The sequence below is a fragment of the Tetrao urogallus genome (genome assembly GCF_951394365.1).
Source record: "Tetrao urogallus genome assembly, chromosome: 6".
NCBI lineage: Eukaryota > Metazoa > Chordata > Aves > Galliformes > Phasianidae > Tetrao > Tetrao urogallus.
In genome coordinates this window covers 33,037,702-33,058,302 of record NC_136819.1, presented here as the reverse complement: position 1 = coordinate 33,058,302, position 20,601 = coordinate 33,037,702, and the positions used below count along the sequence as shown (strand labels likewise).

The 20,601-nt window shown below is 32.2% G+C and overlaps 1 protein-coding gene across 3 annotated transcripts in view; it reads left to right on the top strand.

Annotated features, from left to right (window-relative positions):
- NOVA1 (NOVA alternative splicing regulator 1) overlaps positions 1-20,601 on the top strand; it is a gene marked incomplete at both ends in the record, with an annotated part of 126,269 nt that overhangs the window by 91,056 nt on the left and 14,612 nt on the right. Inside the window, 2 exons of one of the 3 annotated variants that reach the window (XM_079536668.1) lie at positions 3,262-3,428; positions 13,180-13,251. In XM_079536668.1, coding sequence (XP_079392794.1) covers positions 3,262-3,428; positions 13,180-13,251 — 239 coding nt within the window. Of the gene's footprint in view, positions 1-3,261; positions 3,429-13,179; positions 13,324-20,601 lie in introns of all 3 variants that reach the window. The other 2 variants (XM_079536667.1, XM_079536669.1) reach the window with 2 other exon arrangements.

Here is a 20,601-nt window from a genome sequence, read left to right as displayed (position 1 = left end):
GCTTGTGTTGAGAAAGATGTCTTTCTGTGATGGAGATGGGAATGAGTTCTCAACTAATAACAACTAGAGCTGCCTCAAGAACTGAGAATACAAGTACAGCAAAGAGAGTTATCGATGGAGAAGAGTGCCTTCTTGAACTTTATTTGACATTTTGCACATATGTGACTTGTTACATTTAAGGATATGTGCATTTTGTCACTTATCTGATAAAAGTCTCTTACATCTCTTGAAAGTACAAAATATTACTAATGTATTTCAGTAAAACATATTTTTCATTGTCTGGTTTTATTTATTGAGAATTTATGTAATTGCAGAGAGGAAATGTTATAGACAAGGAAGAATGTTTATGTTAAGGACATCACTGGCAATTTACAAAAGACTGTTTATTTTATATTGCCAGAGTAATTGTGTCAAGGCACAATCATATTTTACCAAATTTTGTGAGGTAAGTAACAGGCTGAAGCATTTCCTAGCTGTGTTAGAACCCCACTGTACAGGCCTTTTGATCATTGGTCAGAAAAATAAATGCCTGGGATGCTAAGGTTAGTAGACAGTTGTACTGTGATTTATCCAATAAAAACCTTAATGCAATTTAGTTGATGAGAGATTGTAACTTAGCCTTTCCATTAGTTATTAGCTGTGGCTCCTCTGTCAGGTTTTCCTTTTCACTGTCAAATTGGTATGGTACACTGGAAAAGTATAAGAAGATATAATTAGTAGATGCATTGAGGGTACTTTATGCTGGAAGTGCATTAGGCTCTTTAAGATTGATTCAGAAGCCCAATGAAAAAATATACAGAAACACAGAAAAGCCAGACATTCATTTCTGAAAGGTACAATGTGTTTCCCAAAATACTTTTACTCAGGCTCACAAAATGCAGAAGCATATTATACTTTTTAGTGAATGTTTTGTGAATGCAGTAGAACTTTCACTTATTGAATCAGAACTTTAAAGGAAGCACTTAAAGCATAATAGTACCTAGTATAGATAGGTGTGTGCCTGTTAGAAATACAAATAACAATGCAAGCATCAAATTTCTTAGCTTCTTCCATCGTATTGCATCCTGCATTTATTTTAATGTTTGTTTTAAAAGCTGTATCAGTTGATTAATAAGTAATTAACCTTCTTAGATGAGAAGCTTGTTTTGTGAGAGTTTGAAGTTTCACAACTGCATTTAAAATGGACTTTATATTATAGGAGGTAGTTGTGAAAGGATGTTTGCCAGAAGTGAAGTTCTAGGTAGGTAAAGGGGTCAGAAGGAAAATGAATGATAAAAGTTAATGCAATCTTTTAAGTTCTTAGGCATACCTAACTTAAGTGAATATCAAAGCAGGATTTTGTTTATTTACTTTTAAGGTTGATGTCTGCTAATGCTAGGTGTCTGCTAGTTCTCTCCCCATGGAACTGTGGAGAGTACTTTTTCTAATTCAATATCTGTTTTCATATTCAAAAGTTAGGATCTATAAATTGCCTCCTAAAAGTAAACAAACAAAAACCTGATTCAAATTCCCTTTTTCTGTGTTAGTTTTATAAATATATTTTTGATGAGCATAAATAACTTGCAGGTGATGACCACCAAATCTGCATTTATTATTTTTCTGTGGAAAAGCTATTCTTGACTTGTATATGTTTTATTTCTTCTTATATGTAAAAGGAAATTAATCATATACGACAACTCTGATTTTACGTGTAATTTATTTAAAAAATACATTGGCAAAGTCTGCACACAAAAAAAAATCCATAAAGACACATTTGGTAGCTTGTTTTTCAAGCTTTAAGCTGTTTCAAGAATGAGATTTGTAATTTTAATACAAATTTTGAAGATCATATGAAGTATTGCTGGCTGAGTTGTTCTTTTTTTCATAGAAACCTGCAGTGGGCTTGTTAAATGTCTGAAAATAATAATGTAATGGTTTGTGTTAGACAGTAATTGGGACTAGAAGTTTTTTAAATGACAGATCTTACCAACTTCACTGATTTATAGGTTTATTATTGTTGTGCAGGTTGGTCACGTCTGATAGTTTTTCATGTGTGACTCTTGCAAATGATTGTACATCGTTATCTGAGTGAAAAGCCATTAGACTTAAATGAGGGAATATGACAACATTGCTTCAAAAGATTAAAGCATTTCCCAGCTGTGTGTGTGTGAACAATTTTTTCAGACCCCTATTCTTTTCAACTTTATTTTTTTCATTTATTTCGTTAGAAATTCTAAGACCTAACCTTCAAAGAAAATGGACTGCTATAACAACATGTTCTGAAGCTGTATCTTACTCTGTGTATAGTGTGCATTTGCACAATTCTCTTTCTTCATGGAGCAGTGATGCCCATTTACTGCTTTCTGGTTTATGCGTATTAGAATGCAGTATGTTTGGACTAAGTAGTATGATTAAATGTGTGTCTACTCTGTTGTGTGTTCTAAAATAACACAGACAGTAGCTTACCCTCTAGTCGCTTACTGCCAAGTCCAATGAAATTCCTGTTTAGCAGTGGCTGTTCTCCTTTCACATGTTTTGACAGCAATCATCCTTGTTAAGTGCTTTCCACATCAGACTCCAGTAGCTTGGATGTAACCTGATCTATGTTTGGTTTCAATGTGTTGTCTGCTGACCTAGAGAACACTTGCATTAGCTGCATTGATCAATCCACATCACATCTCATCATTTAGGAGACAATTAATACTGCAGTGTAAAGACTCCCCAGAGCATTTTCTTAGAGCTGGATTGCTTTACATAAAAACCACAGGAGTTGTTTCTGAGGGGAGGAAGAATCCACGTAGAAAAGTAGGCATCAAGAAAGCTACGTGCAGAAAACAAGCTTCATTTACAGTGGTCGCTTCCACTTCTGTCATTCAAACCCCCTTCTTTATTAGTGTTATTTGGGGAAAAAAAAATAGAATCATATTTTGAAGATGATGTATTGAAAACCTGTTATAACTCGTCACATAAATATTCTGATTTTTTTTTTGCTATATATTGACAAATGTATTGACACAGATGTAGTATACTGCTCAGAATGTAATCAGTTTACCAGTAATCAGTTTTTCGAATTGCTTACAAATTGTCTTTTGTCCAGACTGGATTGGGAAGTTACATGTTTATGGAGTCCACATAAATATGAGTTGCTTAAAACATTTTAAGATACTTACTGAGATACTGCTAGATGTTTTGTTAAGACTGCTTTTGAGCACCATCTTTATGACGTAATTCAAGTGATTTGTGAGTTCTGACAAACCCATTTGATCAACTTTTTTATTTCAGGTACTACAGAGCGGGTGTGTCTGATCCAGGGAACAGTTGAAGCACTAAATGCAGTTCATGGCTTCATTGCAGAGAAGATTCGAGAAATGCCTCAAAATGTGGCCAAGACAGAGCCTGTCAGCATCCTACAGCCACAGACCACTGTCAATCCAGACCGCATCAAACAAGTGAGTTTTTGGTTGGGAATAGAGAGTCACATCAACTCCTTAGAATTAGCTTCCATTTTCAGAAGCTTTAAAATTTTAAGGCAGCAAAGGGTGAACATAATATGTTCCTTCAGAACATGTTATTTTCCTTTTTAGTGATTTACTAAATTACTAGTCCACTTCTTTTTTATGCTTGCATGTTCCAAGTTTCCCAGCAGTTCTTTTAGTGTCTTACAAATTTCAGACTCTAAGGTGTTTCTTTCGTAAACTCTTCTCTACTGTATTAGGCAATAATACACATCTAGGTTTTAGTTAAAAAGGATTGCTAAAGTTTAAAATTAAAAATATGAGCCTCTTTAGAGAGCTCATCTTTAGAGAATTAAAAGAATTTTTATTATTTTCATGTATCTTAAATAAAGCAAAAACAAACCCAAAAATGTTAATTGTATTTTAGACCTTTAAATATATACTTAAAAATCTTACATGTGAGAATTTGAAAATATAAAGATAACTTATTTGGGATGTTATCTACTATTCATTTTCTGTTATTTTTGACATCTTTTTGCCTGTTTTATATTGTCTTATTTCAGTATCTATAGGATATGCAAAATATTTTTTCAAGATATCATTGGATTAGTGTTTTTTCTAGTTCACTGTAATTCCCATAACAATTCTAATTTTAAAGAAATCATTTTCTATAAGGATAATGTGGAATTTGTCATATAGAATTTTAAATAAATTATTTTCCATTTTATTGAATTAGAAAAAGATGAAGAAGGAAATGAGTGAACATTAGTTTCTCACCTTTTCTATGTAGGATAAGTTTGTTTGGTCCTCTACACTAGCTACTGAATCTACTACTAGATTCAGTGTCCTATTAAGTAATTTAGTAACTGTCTGCAATTACTTTACTTTCTATGTAAAGCCATACACAGAACGTATAAATGAAGATGTGGTAAATGAACACACTGTTTTAAATGGATGAAACTGTGCCAAGCCACTGTATGTGATTTCTAATTATTACTACTATTTTCTTTACATGTTATACTTTTGCACTAAAAAACGAAACCAAACAAAAAGCCCTCTAGGTAATTTATAAGAAAATACTAAAATGAAAAGCCTCAATTTTTAGAATTAGTCTCTCAGTTATTAGACATGAAAATGTTTGTGCCTGAGGTGGAGAGGAGAGGAAGAGAGAGAAACCTGAAGAGCAGATCTGTGCTTTAAATGTCTTTTCATCCTGTAGAATGTTAGATTTTATGCCGTTACCTCTTAACCAAGTGGGAAATGAATTTTATTTATTGCTGTAAAAAGTGCTTTTCCACTTTGCACTGTAAGTGAAACTCTTTTCAAGTCACTACTGAGAAACTAGATTACAGAGCTGCATAGTGATATTCCTTAATACTTCCTGTCTTGTTTCTCAATTTGATGTAGTTTTTCCACACAGAAGCTGAGGAGGAATTAGTTCTAAAGAAAACTACTTTGTGAAGTTGGTGGTGGTGTGGTTAGTTCTCATTGTATTTTTGTTTTTGTTTTCTTTTTCCTTTTTTTTTTTTTTTTTTTTTTTTTTTTTTTGGTTCTTTTTTGTTTATTTACTTTTATTCATTTGATTCCATGCTTGGAATGTTAACTTCTGGAGTGATGGTTTAGATATTAGAGCTGCTACCACTGAAGTCTAGACACAGGCTGAATACAATATATTTCTTACATGATTCTAGTATGTTTTTTCTGGCTCCACATTTTATAATTTAAACATATCATCTGTGCACATACAGGTGAACACCTGTCTATCATTTGCAGATATGCTTGTTCATATGTTGAACAGTTTCAACTACATAAAGTTAATTGTTTTAATTTTGTTTTAAGGAAGTTACATCTGTTCATGATAATTTCATAATATATAAATATTGACAGTGTAAGTCTTATTCTGTTTGGGTTTTTTTTGTTTGTTTGTTTTTATCAAGATTTGAAATTATTAGCTTAGTTGTTAGATAGAGTTTATAGTGAAGTATACTCCGCTGTCAGAATGTCGACTGTCTTAATGAAATAGAAATTACTTCTGTTTAAGAAATGTAAAAGGATGTTTTATAATGGATAATCATGATCTGGAACTTCTGTGCTGCTAAGTTCTTACAACAGACAGGACAAAATTTTAGACACTATCCTGATCATTCTGGTCATTCAAATCACTATTAACATGTGAAAAACAAGTAGTATGAATTACAGCTTCTTCTTTTACACAAACTTTTTATGTGCTTTTACTCTCTTAGAGAATTACCCAAAAACTTTATCAATCAAGTATTCTGAAGTATAATGTTGTGAGCTGAGGAAAGCAGCTTTAGCATATGAGATAAAGATTAGATTTGAAGCTATAAATTTTGCCTTCCCTTGGAGGTCTTAGACATATTTCAGTTGATTTTTTCTCAAGCAGATGAGCAAGAAGAAAAAAAACAACAGGACTGTTGTCCCTTATGAATGAAGGTGCTTATAGCTTGAGGCTTTGGATTATCACCCATGTCTGTATGAGGATATAGCTCTCATTGTGGACTTCTCTACAGATAAGAAGCAAGCAAAGAAAGGAGATGTATGTTTATGATTTCAGTTAAGAATGTTAGTAGGTAAACTGTTTGCTGCCTCTCTCAAGTTTCAGAACTTTCTGTCTTCAGGAAGGCGCAGGTGTGCAATGAGGCTGAGCATGGCTTGGCTTTTATTTATGCAAATCAAGTTGCAATCCAAATGTTCCATTCTCTCTAACTTATACTTTTTGTCATTGGAATCCTCACAGGCAAATCTGTCTGATTCAGTTTGAGCCTTCTCGACAATATTTTTTCTAATCTTCTGACCCTGTAGACTTACTAATAAATATCAAGTAGGTCTGTACCCTGAACAGGTCTGACCAATATTTAACTCATTACTGTTTGCATCTATTACTTCTCTGAAATATAGATAGTCTCTTCATAGCTGTCAGATATCTGTAGCTTCTAGATGCTGTTCAACAATAACCGACTATGTTCATTTATTTCCTAGAAACTGCTATGAGGATCTAACCTCTCCAATAGAGGAAGTATCATACCAGCTTTGTACTACCATGTTATAAACCGGGAGAACAGAATGCAGTTTTCATAAAGTACTCAGGAGACTGAGCTGTTTTGGCTTCATAATTAGCTTACAGAGCTTTAAATTTCACCTCTAAACTAATAGCAGCTACTATAAAGAGTGGGAGAAAACTCTGTAGTGTCTTATCACATCACCTTATTCAGAAACCATTGAAGCTTCTTTACAATGACAGAATTTTCCTTCCAGCTATGCAGTTATTTTATAGGTAGAAGGTGTTTTTGCAGCCTACCCAGGAAGCATATGGAACTGCAGTTTGCTATTGCAGAGGTTAGCATTATACGTAAGGAAGAGCATGTGATCTTGTAGTGAACTCTGCTATAACGAAGAGTTTATCCTGACTGGCCTTCTGAGATCCCTTCCAACCTGATTGATTCTGTGAAGTCTTTAGTTATCACAATGTCAACAAAGGTTCTTCCTTGAAAATCTGGACTAAAGCTTTCACATATAGAACTTGCAATTAATATTTTTATTTCAACTTTTTCAGTAGAGAAGTAACTTCTTGTAGATTGTTTAACTTCTGTTCCATTCATTAATCACATTTCCAGATGTTATACTTAAAATGTATAAAATTCAGTATCTGAACTCAGATTTGTACATACTTTTTCTTCCAGTAAAAAGAACTACTTGAATAGGATTACTTCAGAAATTCTGATCAACAACAAAATATATTGGACCACTCACCAGATTTAATGAAAAGCTTATCTTCTAAGTGCTCAAATAGAACCTGACTTTAAGAGTACACATCAGAATATGTTGGTTAAAATAGAGGATTTAATTTATTTATTTATTTTTTTAATGCTTTGGATATGAGTTGGTCAAATTAGAGCTTTAATAGATTTAAGAGGTTTCTTAAAATGCCTCTCCCATGTGATGAACTTTTCTTCTTTTAGCATCTGCTTCTGAAAGAGTGTATCACCTAGGGCAACTTGTTAACATGCAGACTATAAGAAAACTCAAAACTCCACATTTTTCATTTGGGGATAATAATAAATATAAGCTGTTTTGTAAATCACTGTCTCTTAATCTTTTCAATAATTTCTCATAAACCTTTCTCAGGTTTGAATACCAGTGAAGAATGGCATCAATTACCATTCTTAACCATGAATTATATGTTATGCAGGTGTGTTTACAAGTCATCAGGATGAACAAAAGTAATTTGTCCTATACTAGAGAGACAGTCATTTGTATTAGGTCCCATGGCAAAAGTTCAGCATTCCAATTCCTAGTCCCACAAAAAAAACTTATAGTGTTTTATCCCTCATGTGCACTTGACTTCTGCTGCTAGATCACTATTTTATGATATTTTAATTTTGTTTCATTTCACCAGTGTTCAGTGTAATCATCATATGTGTATAAAAATGCTTTTTAAACTCAATTAATGTTCCATTAATTGCTGATGGCTAGCTCTTGTATGTGCTTCAAAAGGGGAATGAAGAAAGAAGATTGCTTTAGGAGAATGAACAGTAGTATTTAGCATTGCAGAAGTTCTCATTATCTTGAGCTTTCTAAGGCTTTGCAGTTTTGATCGTACTTTTCTAAATGTCAAAGTAGCCCAGAATCAAAAGGTGATTTTTTTTTTCCTTTAGTTCTCAAAGTTTTGTGATCCACGTTACCTGTGTTTGGTTAACTACTTGAATTTTCTGGTATTCCTACATAACACCACATCTTACATTAGTTCTGTGTTACTGTGACAAGTTTTGAGAAAAGAAAGTCCTTCTTTGTCCACCTTACTGTAATCTTCATCGTAAATCACACACTCCATCCAGGAATTGCTCTGATGATCCAAATGGCACCTGCTAGTTTGTTTGCTTTATGCTCATTCAATACAGTAAAGGCAAAATATGAGATAAGCTCTCTTTCACATCAGACTTACCACAACTTGTTTCCTGTTTCAAGGAGATATCCTGAAGAGTGTATAAACACACAGAAATTACCTTGTACATACCTGTAAGCAAGCATTTTATCTGCATATGCTAACTTACTTTCTGTCCTGTTCTATGCTCTAGATATTCTTTTTCACAAAAGAAAAACCGAATGCAAAGAGCATGAAATATCAATCTGAATGGTTTTTATTTGGTCCTTGTAGAAAAGGTAGCAAGTAATGTTAGATCCCTTAGGTTATCAAAGTAGCCCTTTTACAGTCTTGTTTGAAAATAACTTAGCAGTTCTCAGTAATTTCTTTTTTAAAAATGCATTTTTAAAATGTGTTACTTATACAGTTGTTACTCAGATGAAAATCATTTTGTAAAGTTTTAAGTTTTAAAAATTCACAGGAGGTGGAAAAGAAAATTTAATGTATTTAGCAAAAGAAGGAGTCTGAGATAGGCTCCTCTTTGCTGCTATTTACTAGCTTATTAAGTCAGTCTTATGTGTGGTACAGTGTAACAGGAATTTTCAGATCTTTTTTTTTTCCTTATTCTAGCTGCAGAAGGTATTCAACTATTTTATAATATTCCAAAAAGATACCATCTTATCTTTAAAATGTATTAAAATATTGGCTTAAGCAAATTAATATTCCCATTAAATTAATTTGATCTACCAGCACGAATGTTTATATTCAAGACTGAAACGCACTATTAGATGGCTAATAATAACACTGTAATATGAATAATGTTATGACCAAGATTGTTTAGCAAGCTCTATAGTGGGAAAATAGAAAGTGGTTAACTGTAAATGCACTTTCATCTTCACATTTAAATGTTTGGTTTTTTTTTGTCTTATACTTTCATGTCTCTAACCTTATTTCTAAATATTTCATTTTCTGCCTTTTCCTTCTACCCGTGTGTGTACTAAATACACTGATAGATATTGAGAATTAAATTAACAGTCTCAGTACAATATTTATCTTTTCTTAGTTTGTGTGTGTGTGTATATATATATATATATATGTATGTATATATATAATTTATATATATATAAAGATGTGACCTTTGTCATTTATACATTGATCTTAATTAGACAGTTCACAGAGTTACAGGAAAGAGGTCTCAGTAAGCCTTCTGGAACACCGTGCAGTTTTAGTGTACATATTCTGTATTTCTGTGATGCAAATGTGTCTTCGTTTTGCGAGCTAAAAGTACAAAGCATCCAAATGTCATGCTGTGGCCATCTTTCTGCACCCTTTAGTATATTGTAAAGCCTGAGAGCATTTTTAATGAGAAAAACAAGGAAGAAGTATTTTCTTGAACTTGGAAAATACGAGAACTCAAATACAACTCAATTTTACTTCAAAATTTTTTATTACTTAAAATCTCTTCTAAAGGTTTATAATAGAGAGGGGGAAAAAAAGTAAAAAACAGACAAAGAAAAAGCGTTTTCTTCCCTGTAAATATTGTCTTCTATTTGTTTACTCACATAACTTATGCAAAATCTTTAAGGAAGGAAAACAGAACAAAACTGCAAGATTCTTAAAAGTGGTATTCAGTAGGAATTGTGACTTGCCTGCCACCTGGGAAGATGTGATTTCAGGAGAGCTTCAATTACACTACAAATGTTTCAGTCTCAAAAACTCTGTTATGTGAATTTATACAACTCATTCCCACAAGCCTAATAATTACTAAATTAAAGTGCTTGCCTAATACAAAAACGCTTGCCAAATTTTTTGAATATATTTTACACTGTAATAAATCAGAATTATTGAGCTCTGTCCAAGTTTTTTTTTTTTTTTTTTTTTTTTAAGAATTAATTTTGCTTAAAAGCTCTTGCAAGGCAACTGGATGTATTCATATGTTACAAATCAGCCAATGGAAATTCAAAACAATTTCCAAATGATGTGTTTCTTTTATTCCTTTTTTACTTTTTTCTTTCCTTCCCCCCCCCCCCCCCCCCCAGAAATCTCATTTTGTTATTTCAATATTGAAGGAATTAATAGATAACTGGTATTTGGTGTTTCTCCAGAATTATAAAGAAGAAGCATGAAAAGATGAAATTTTACAAAAGTCTGTCAAGTTTTTTTAATATATGTATTTCTAGATACATATGTGTCTCTTACATACATATGTCTCTAAATATAAAACAAAGTAATAGAGATTAAACCTCAAACACAAACACTCCAGTTTAGAAAATAATAATACGTACTACTAATACTTATATTTTGTCACCAGTATGTGTACTTGGAAAAAAAAGTCTATGTTGTTACTTTATTCTTGTTTGTTAATATAATTGTTTCACTTTTCAATGCTTTTATCTTTTTTTCTGTTGTATTTTAAACACGCTTTTGCTAAAATGAAATAGTGAAATACATCAACTTAATGAATGTTGTAGCTCAGTATTCACCTGAACTGAATATGAGCACTCTCTTTTCTTTGCTGCCATACTTTTTTATTCTTTAACAAGATTAATATTAAAGGAAAAATAAAATGCCTTCAATTTCACACAGTCCTAGCATTATCGGCAGTTAGGTCATTATTCAGCGTTGAAGCACTACATGTGTTTTCATCCTGTAGTTAGATGTAGATGTAGAAACACCAGTGAAGAAAGTTCATTTTATCAGCCTATTTTTTCCTTCAATTAGCATAGTGTACCATAATAACACTGGTTACACTGCTGTATGCCCTAAGGAGCAATGGATGGTGATCACACAAATTGCTATGTGTATGAAATATTTTAGTCAAACTATATTTTCTGTTTCTTGGTGGTACGTTTTGTTTCTTGCTTTTTTTGTTGTTGTTGTTTCTTTGTTTGTTTGGGTTTGTTTTTGTTTTTTTTTTCCTGGAGAATTGTAAAATATATGTATGTGTATATGTATATATGTATTCTAATTCAGGATGAAAGTTTAGTATTAAGTTGTGATTAAAACCAAAAATAGGAGAGTTACAGTCTTCCATTCTCTTTCAATTTTTTTTCCTTTTTTTTTTTCCCCCCCTTTCCTTTTTTCATCTCAGTTTGAGCTTAAATGATGAAAATCAGTGCAGATACGCTGCGTGATCTCAAAAATCAAAGTATGCTTCTGTGATTGCAAATTTCTGGCCCTTTATATTGTGTAATTTGACACTTCTTTTTCTAAAATAACTAACTGCTTGCAAATGAACCCATGTTCTGTGTACAAAGACATGGGGGAATCCTTTATAATTGTCTTGATTTTCACAAGTATATACTATCTTCTGATCAACAACAGTTTTCCAGGCATTTATTTGTAGTACTTCATACATAGCAGTATTTTTTACTTAAGCTTCTTGAGGAAGTCCCAATTGATGCTGAATCTGTATGTATCTTGTTTTTATTTTTATTGTTTTACATTGTAAACTACAAGTTGGAAACAAAAATAAGGATCTGTTTCTTTATATTTTTTTGTTCCTATTTTGGCTGCTTGACTATGTACAAACTATGAAAAGATGGATCTTCATATTGCTTAACATGCAGACAAAATATTTGTGTGTGCATATGTACAAGCCCTTATTTTTCTAATACACATAACTTTATGCATTCACAGTGTTCCAGCTTTTCATATGCATTGAGTTTTAGTGAAAAATTATGTATACCTATTTTATGAGGGACTGTCGATGATTGTAAGTAACAGAACTGCTGAAAATGTGAAATTTTGCTTCTATTTCTCAATAGTTTTGGTTAGTGATTGTTTGTCCATATGATGCATTGTGTTATATAGCATTTTAACATTTTACTTCCTAAAGTAAAAATAGTGTAATTTGGAATATTTTCTATCATTTATATATTATAAAAATGTCAAAAATACATGCTTTGAACAAGTATTGTATGTTATATTTTGGAAGTGGGAATTTGAAGTTTTCATAACATTTATTAAAAGAAAAGAGTTCCTCTGTCAGGATCTAATACATTAAAAAGAGATACTTGTATAAAGTTTTAAGCAGAGCAGTGCTTTTTTGGTATGTTGAAGAATTAATGTTAAGCGTATGTATATTATTTAGAAAACATTATCAATAAATATGACTCCTAATTCTTTTTTGTGTTTATTTTGAACGCAGGCTGATGATACGTTATTAACTTTTGCTCAATTAAAGGATCGTTAACACTAATGATAAATATATTGTAGCAATTTGTTGTGAAGGTATTAGTTGCATGCTCATCCATCATGAGATTGTTGTTTACATTTTTTCACACGCCTCTCAATTAAAAATGATCAATTAATATTTTAGTAATTACTACATTGCTGAAAGCTCGTAGCTTCAGTGTAATTGTTTTAAGGTATGGAACACAGTTTGCTGGCTATAGTCCGTGCAATAGAATGGTGCATTATAAGGTGCCAAAGCAAATTTCAGTAGTTTCTTTCAAACACTGGCCCTGTTTGCTTGTAGGCTGATAATTGTTTTTAGTGTGCTCATTGAACTTGCTGGAATTTGTGTTTTCTGGTTTTCATTTTCCTTAAGAGAAAGAGAGAGGAAAGAATATATTCCTCATGTGGCTGGCATATTTTTCAGTATTTATGTGAGTTCACCATCTTGATTTCAAGTCATGAATTTCTTTTTACATGCATAAGCATGCATATTTACGTGCATTATTTATCCAATTGACTTTAAATTCCATTAAGTTCCAATGAGTAGGAGAAAGATTTTGTCTTAGGCATTTTTTATTCATTTTAATTTTGTAGTTATGTTACTTTTGTTGGTTTATTTATTTTTTAACTGTTCAGTCTAAGGCTTGTAAAGGTTGATTTGCTCCTGAACTGCTTTGTTCCCAGACATTGCCATCTTCCCCAACTACCACCAAGTCCTCTCCATCTGATCCCATGACCACCTCCAGAGCCAATCAGGTACAGTATCATCCTACCATCTACACCATACTTTTCACGGGTGACAGCTTGCAAACTGGAGAAAAAGATATGGTGGGTTAAGGATTTATTCGTTCATTCACATGTGTACACCCATAACCATAGATATCTAACTCTTAGTAGAATTTCGTAAATTGAATGGAAATCTTTTTTTTTCTTTTGTTTTGTCTTCTTTAAGATCTCAGATAAAAACAATTTCATTTTTTTTTTTATAAATCTTGTAAAATAGTATTATTTTTAAAATTTCATTAATGAATAGTAAGGATGCATACTGGTATTTCTGTAGACAGAGTAAGTCTTGGTATGTTTATGTATATATGCACACACGTATTTACTTCCTGGATAAATTACAGTGGAGTTACCCATAAACCATACTTAATTGGATGTATATCAGCCTGGCAGTAGATTTTAGATTTTATTTACTTACTGATTTCAAGAATTTTCAAATATGTTTGTGGACAGTAACATAAGGACATTGTTTAAGTATGTTTAATTATTGTTGTGTGTAATAAAAGATCTTAAGTGAAAATATCTTGACTTAGAATGAAGTAAAATTAAGTCACTTTAAAACATCTCAAATACATCTAATTAATTTTAATTCACATCTAGTTTTTAAAAAGTGTAAAATGTAATTCTAGTGCAATTTTAATTACACTTCTTTATATCTCTTTTAACCGCGAAAAAAACAACAGCCACGTCTGCTTCATTATGTCCACAAGTCATCATGGTTGTGTATCTTCCTTTTTTATGAAAATTGTTAAAGTTACTTCATACTATTCTATTTAGAACTGATTCATGCTTAATAAATATCTTATTCAGTTTTTTTTAATGTGCTGTTAAGTTTAACATATTTGGTGTTCAAATAATATTCAATTAATGCTAACAGTTTTTTAAACACAGCTTCCGTTTAAGTTAGCTGAGTGCTTCTATCAGACCTTGCACAAATTAGTTTTCCAGAAAAATTTTCTTCAAAACAAGTTATTTCCCTCTTGAAGTTAACATTGATACTAATTATTGATTCTCTGATATTTTATGAACTGTTTAGAACTTTTTGTCTGTATGAATAATTTTACATATAACAGGACAAAGCATATTAAAGCAATATGTCATATTTTTGATCAACATGTATGCAGCTGTTGAAAGAGACATCTAATGCAGAGAGTAATGAAATTTAGAGAGAAACAATACAGATAGAAGAATTATAAGAACACTGTATGTTATGATATCCTTCACTTCAATATGAAAGCTTTCTTCAACAGACTGCTTCCATTCCAGCGATAGTTGTTTGGCTCCATCATCTTTAACTGACAAATATAAAATCTTTGCCAACAACTATGGGTTATTTTATGAACAGTCTACTCTGTTCAGTCTTTATTCTCTCCGTCTTAATGTTATTGTTTTGTGTATTTTAATTAGAAGGTTTTGAAAACGTTGAACAAATACATCTTTTTAAAAAGTGTTCTTTCTATTTTTTTGCTCTTTTACCTTTTTTTTTTTTTTTAATATGACTCTACCCTGATGATCATTACTGAGAGAATTAAATAATATGTTCTTCTATTTAACAGAAAATACTGTTTGGCTTTTTTATTAGTATCAGAGAGGTTTCTACTTTACATCTGTTCTATGAATTTTGAATAATCAAAACTATTGTGTATCATATTAAACTTAAATGTCTTTTAATAGCTAAAAAATATAAATCTTTACCAAAAATTATTCTATGAGAATGTTATCAAGTGATACAGCTGGAATATCCAAACTAAGAGAAAAGTATATGCTTTGTATAGTGCCTGTATCCCACCTTACATCTGCTAATGCATTTTATCCCTGACTCATATTCAGTTCTATTTTCATAGAAATAACCAAGACCTCTTTTGAGCTGCATTAAAATTGTATAAATGAAAAAGAGTAATACATTCTGTAAGTGGCTTTTGGAAATGCATTTATCATTAACCCTAGAAATCTTTACTGGTTTTTAATTATTTTATCCCAGCTTTCAAGCTTTCATTTCCTAGTGGTTTCTAACCATTTCAGCAGCAAGCACAAAGCACATGATAAGGCAGTTAAGGCTTTTCTGTTCATGCTTGTGATAAGTGATGTAGCTGGCAATTGTTCCTAGACTGTAGTAGTGATTAGTATTCAGCACCAGTATGTCACAAGTATCTGCACTGCGGCTGTGACATGAAAATAGGTTCCAACACGGTAATCTAAAACCTGTCAGTAGTCAAGTAAGTAACCAATAGGAGACTAAGAGAGAACAAAACAAATTTGTTTTGATCTATGGCTAGGTATGATGATTCTTAATAGAAAATAACTGCTTGGGTGTGGATTTTCTAATAAATTGTTATATAAAGACAATATGAAAGAGCTTAGTTAACTGAATTGAAGTCAGGGAATTTAGTGTTAAGGTGGAAGATAAATTCACAGCACAGCTCTGTGTGTGTAATAGCATATCAGACTTAAGATCATTCAATTTTCTATAATATTTCAATCATGACAAGACCATATTTTATATTAAAAATTAACAAAGGTGATTAAGCAACATTTTACTAAGGCTTAGCGCTGGTAGAAATTGTTTGCTGTTAGCGTAAGATTTTAACTGAGTTGGAGTACTCCCTATGAGTCATTGCAGTTAGAGACTTGTTGAGGATGCATGTAGATGAGCTTACATAATGATGTGATCCTTCCCACTGTACAGCAGTTGTTTTCTTCTGACAGGGTTTGCGTAGAGGACAGAGCAATTCCTAGGCAAGTATTTACCACAAGAGAAGACAGTTCTGTCAGGAGAAGTCAGAGGACACTAGGCAGGAAATCCAGCTTATATTACATCTTCCTTTTAATTACTTGATTTGCCTCTATTTGGATAAATTCATAACTCCCTTTTAGGGCAATTTCAATTTTTTTTCAAATTTTATTTTCTTTTTATTTTGAAAAATTCAGTGATCATAAAACTGCATGTTGTATCATCCTCAAGAGGATGGTACTCTCTATATTAGCCATTTATACTGGAATAAAACTCACTCTTCAGATCTGTCATGTTGTGCTATGCTGAATTCCCATTAGTACAGCAAAAACCTGTGCATGGAGAATATTTTTCTTTGGTTTTGTTCCAGGAAAATATGTATCTGTCAATATTATTGTTGCAAAGTCTAATTTATTTTTTCAGTACTTTCTTGGACATTTGTCCACAATATAAAGTAATGCATTGGAAACTCTCAGTAAGGAAGAGCAATTGATGAAATAGAATTAAGAATACCCAGAATGCATTTCAAATAGAGGGTTGTGTTTTTTTCTCCTCAGTACATGTCACTGAAAAGAACAACTTGAATCTTTTTGTGTACCAGGAACTTCAGCATTACCCTCTCATGACAGCCTTTTTTTTATAAGAAAACATTCATGTGTGACTACAACGTGAAACTGTTCTTCTAGCACCCCTGAAATTGGCAGAATATAGCATTACTTTTGTTTACCTGAAGGAAGAAATCAATTTTACTTTTCCACAATACACTTCAGATGGGAATTTCCTTTCATAATTGGTAAATAGTACCATGAACGTCATGCTTGCTTTTCCTTCTTTGCTACCTCGGAAAGGTGCAGATGACAAAAATTATTTTAAATGAAAATAGGCGTTTCTTTAATAAAAGTGTTTACATACTGTTTTACTTATTTTAGAGGTAAACGCAAATGATCCGAGGCTAAATTTTGTATCTATTTCATGTACACTTTTAAGTGCAATTGCGAACCCTTACGTGGTTTCTTCTTCAGTCCTCCCCTTTTCCATGAGATTGATACAGCTTAACTGCTGGCTGTCAAAAAGTAAAAGGCCAAAACTGATGTTAGTACTTAAAGATAAGAGAGGGATGCTCTTCTCTCCTTCCCTTACAGCTTAGACCAACTTAAACTCACTAATGTGCTTATTCCAGAATTTGTTTCACGAACTTACTATAAACTTTTTAATTTTTTTTAATGCACTATTTTGTCTCTGGCTGTTTACATATTTTTAAATTGTAATCTATATTTTTCATCTGGAACTATTTTATCATTTTGTACATTGCAAAGACTTATTCAAGATTTATAATTTTTTTGGAGTATATCTATTTCATCTGCTGCCAGCAGTATCTGTGATAAAAAATACTTCTAAATCTTTGTTCAGTATTGGACTGAGCAAGTACAGGACACATGGCTTTTAAAGGATTTATAAATTCATCTCGTTTAATATCTGTTTTGTTGTAGCAGATGAAGAAGGAATAAGAAAGAAAACATTATTTTTAATCAAGGACATGGACTTTGAACAATAGTATAAAATATTTATACAAAACTAAAACTCTCAGTGTGTTAATCTTGAAATGCAAATAGATAATTTTAAGTATGATTTCAGGATACTAGCTAGCTCTCATAGGCTATCTGGATGCTATCTCTATTTACTTATGATAATTTGATGTGAAAGTTATCCAAGGTACATTGTCTCTGATATTTTAACTTGAATATTTATCTAATCATTCTAATCCTTTTATTTTGATGTCATTTCTTACAGTGATATTGAAAACATCTGTTTCATTTTTAGGTCTCAGAGTTTGACTGATGCTGGATGTATCATTTGATTTTCCAGACCTCAGTACCACGTATTGAAAAGCACAGTTAATAAGAAGTTATTTAGCATTTTTATGAAAGGTGCTGTACCGAGCTGTCCATAGCGTAATAGGGTTGTCAAAAATAAGTTCTATGGTAGTTCACAGTGAGAAAATACAAATAGTAATTTAACTATTTTCAATCTGTGGATTGATCATTGATAAGTATAATCATTTTATTTACATGGAATCTGGTTTCCACTCACAAAAGTAATATACTTTTTGGAAGAAATGTCATCTAATAGGGAGTGTTTTATAGGGGCACATCATGGAAGAATTTAGTGCACTGGATTCTAAAGTTTAGAAATTCATTGAAAAACACAAATATCATGAATAATGAACATATTCTTCTGATTATGGTACCAGACCATTTTTTATTTACAAGTAGCTTTGGTAATAACTGTATAAACCTCATCACAATGTCTAAGGGAATAGAGACAAGCAATATGTTCTGTAATTTGCATAGGTTTTACTGACTTTTTCTGGATCCCAAACCTATGGTATATTTTTGTTACCAACAGAAAAATTCTTCACAGAATTTCTCGAAATAGGATATTTTTCTGAGTACATTTCAGCAAGAACATTAACATCTGAACTTAGCTGCTACTCAGTACTTGGTGTTCTTTTGTAGGCTGACCCACTAATAATTTTGACTCTCCATTCAGCATTGAGTATCTTAACAGTATTAAATGAATGTGCCTACAGTAGTTGGATAAACACTTGTCTTTGCAGTGTGAAATATCTGTTAACATTCTAGATTTATAGATTTATTGTGGATTGTAAATTCATATCTCTGTAAAGTGAACTTTTTGTTTCATAAGGTGACAGTTCCTTTTTAGATCATATGTTGACTATGGCACACTGTGGATAGCAAGTAATGAGTAATGTTTGAGAAAGTGCTAGGGAGACTTATTCCCTTGTTGAAGTGAGAAGACTCCAGTAGAGGTTTGAGTGCCTCAGAGGTAACATTTCCTGCTTCTGTTCAGCTGAAACTTTTCATTTCATTGCCAAAAGTGGAATTAACCTATATCCATAGAAGACTGTTGTCATTTTTTTCTGATTCTCAGATTCATACAGGACTTTTATCATATTTCTCTTGTTCTTGGGCCACTTTTTCACACTGTTTTGCAGATTCTGAGATCAGAGCTTTTGCTAGCAATGTCTAATTAAATACTTAAGGGTTAAAACAGTTTTAGATACTATAAAGTTTTGAAGTAATTTTCAAAAATCTTATATGTAAATCAGTATTTTTTTTCTTTGCTTGTTCTGTATTTTCCCCTTTGGACAACTGCATAGGTAATTAGTAGTGTTCATATTTTTTTATATTGATTTACTTGATTCCTTTCCTAATACTCTCTTCCACTGAGGGAGTTTAGGGTTCACTGTTCACTGTTCCTTTCTGACTGTAGAGAAAGTGTTTTTAAAAGGATTCATGACACCTGAGGAAAAATGTTGCTTTCTCATGGCTAAGACTCTCAACATTGTTGACATATTACTCATTATGTCAATATTACTCATTGAATGTCTTTAATTATCTGCCAATCGCATTCCTGTAAATCCTAGCAGCTCTTACGGAGTTCAGAATTTATATGATCAAGAATTGCGTAAGAATGCAGAAAGAGAAGTTGAGATTACAAAGCTTATTGTCACACCATGACAGATAGTGGACAGCACAGAGTACAGAATGGAAAAGTCAATACCACATTTTTTTGATATCTCAGAGATAAGTAGACAGTGTTAGGTCTAGCACTATTATGAAGTCTCTGCATGAAAATAAGGTCCTGTATTAAATATGCAATAGTAAATTTTTTATTTGTGCTATCTAAAACATCATTTTCCCAGCTTGTTTGTAGGAATATTACAGCAATGCACTGCACTTTCTTGCAGATAGAATCTGCCTTTTGCATGTTTCAAGAATTCAGCAGGCAGTGGGAGTCGTAGATATATGTGAGATAAACCTATGAATGGAAGTAGGTGCCTTCCTGGTATAAATGAAAAAAAATTTTTTTGTGTACAAATCATAAAAGCAATCTTGTTGATATATTGTGCTACAAGGAGTAAGTGATGGAATATTTTTTCTCTTACAGAGGATAAGGTGCATCTCTTGAGGCCTTTATCCGTAGCATAGCATGTCAAACTTCAGGCAGTCAATACCTTTTAATGTGTTTTACCCTGCAGTCAAAACAGTATGCAACTTCATCTTATTCAGAAGCAGTGTTTTCCGATAGTTTTTTGTCTGTAATTCTTTTCATGCTTGCTTCTTTTGCCTCTTTTAGCAAATTAGGTTTCCAGTTTCCTGTTAGTAAATGTAGAGTTAGTAACTTCCTCAATTATTCTAAGCTTGCAAATAGTAGAGCAGTGGAAAATCGTGACCATGGACTATCATAAGCTTCCTTAGAAATGCCCAGGGATGAGTCCAGTGTTCTTTTATATCCCAGTGATGTAAATTTTAATTTCAGTGTTTAGTAGACTTGGGCATTGGGGGTTGGTTCTTTTTCATTTGCTTCCTTCTTAAATGACAGTTCAGCAAATGCAGTTTGCCGATGACAGTATTTCTGTCCTCTTCCTTTTTCTTACATTATTCAGCAATTATAAACTTCTACACGACAAACTATTCTTTCACTTGGAATTGGAGGATAAATGTTTGGATGGGATTAGTAAAGTATTTTTAAAAATGTTTATTTATTAAACTGCAGCGTGACTTATT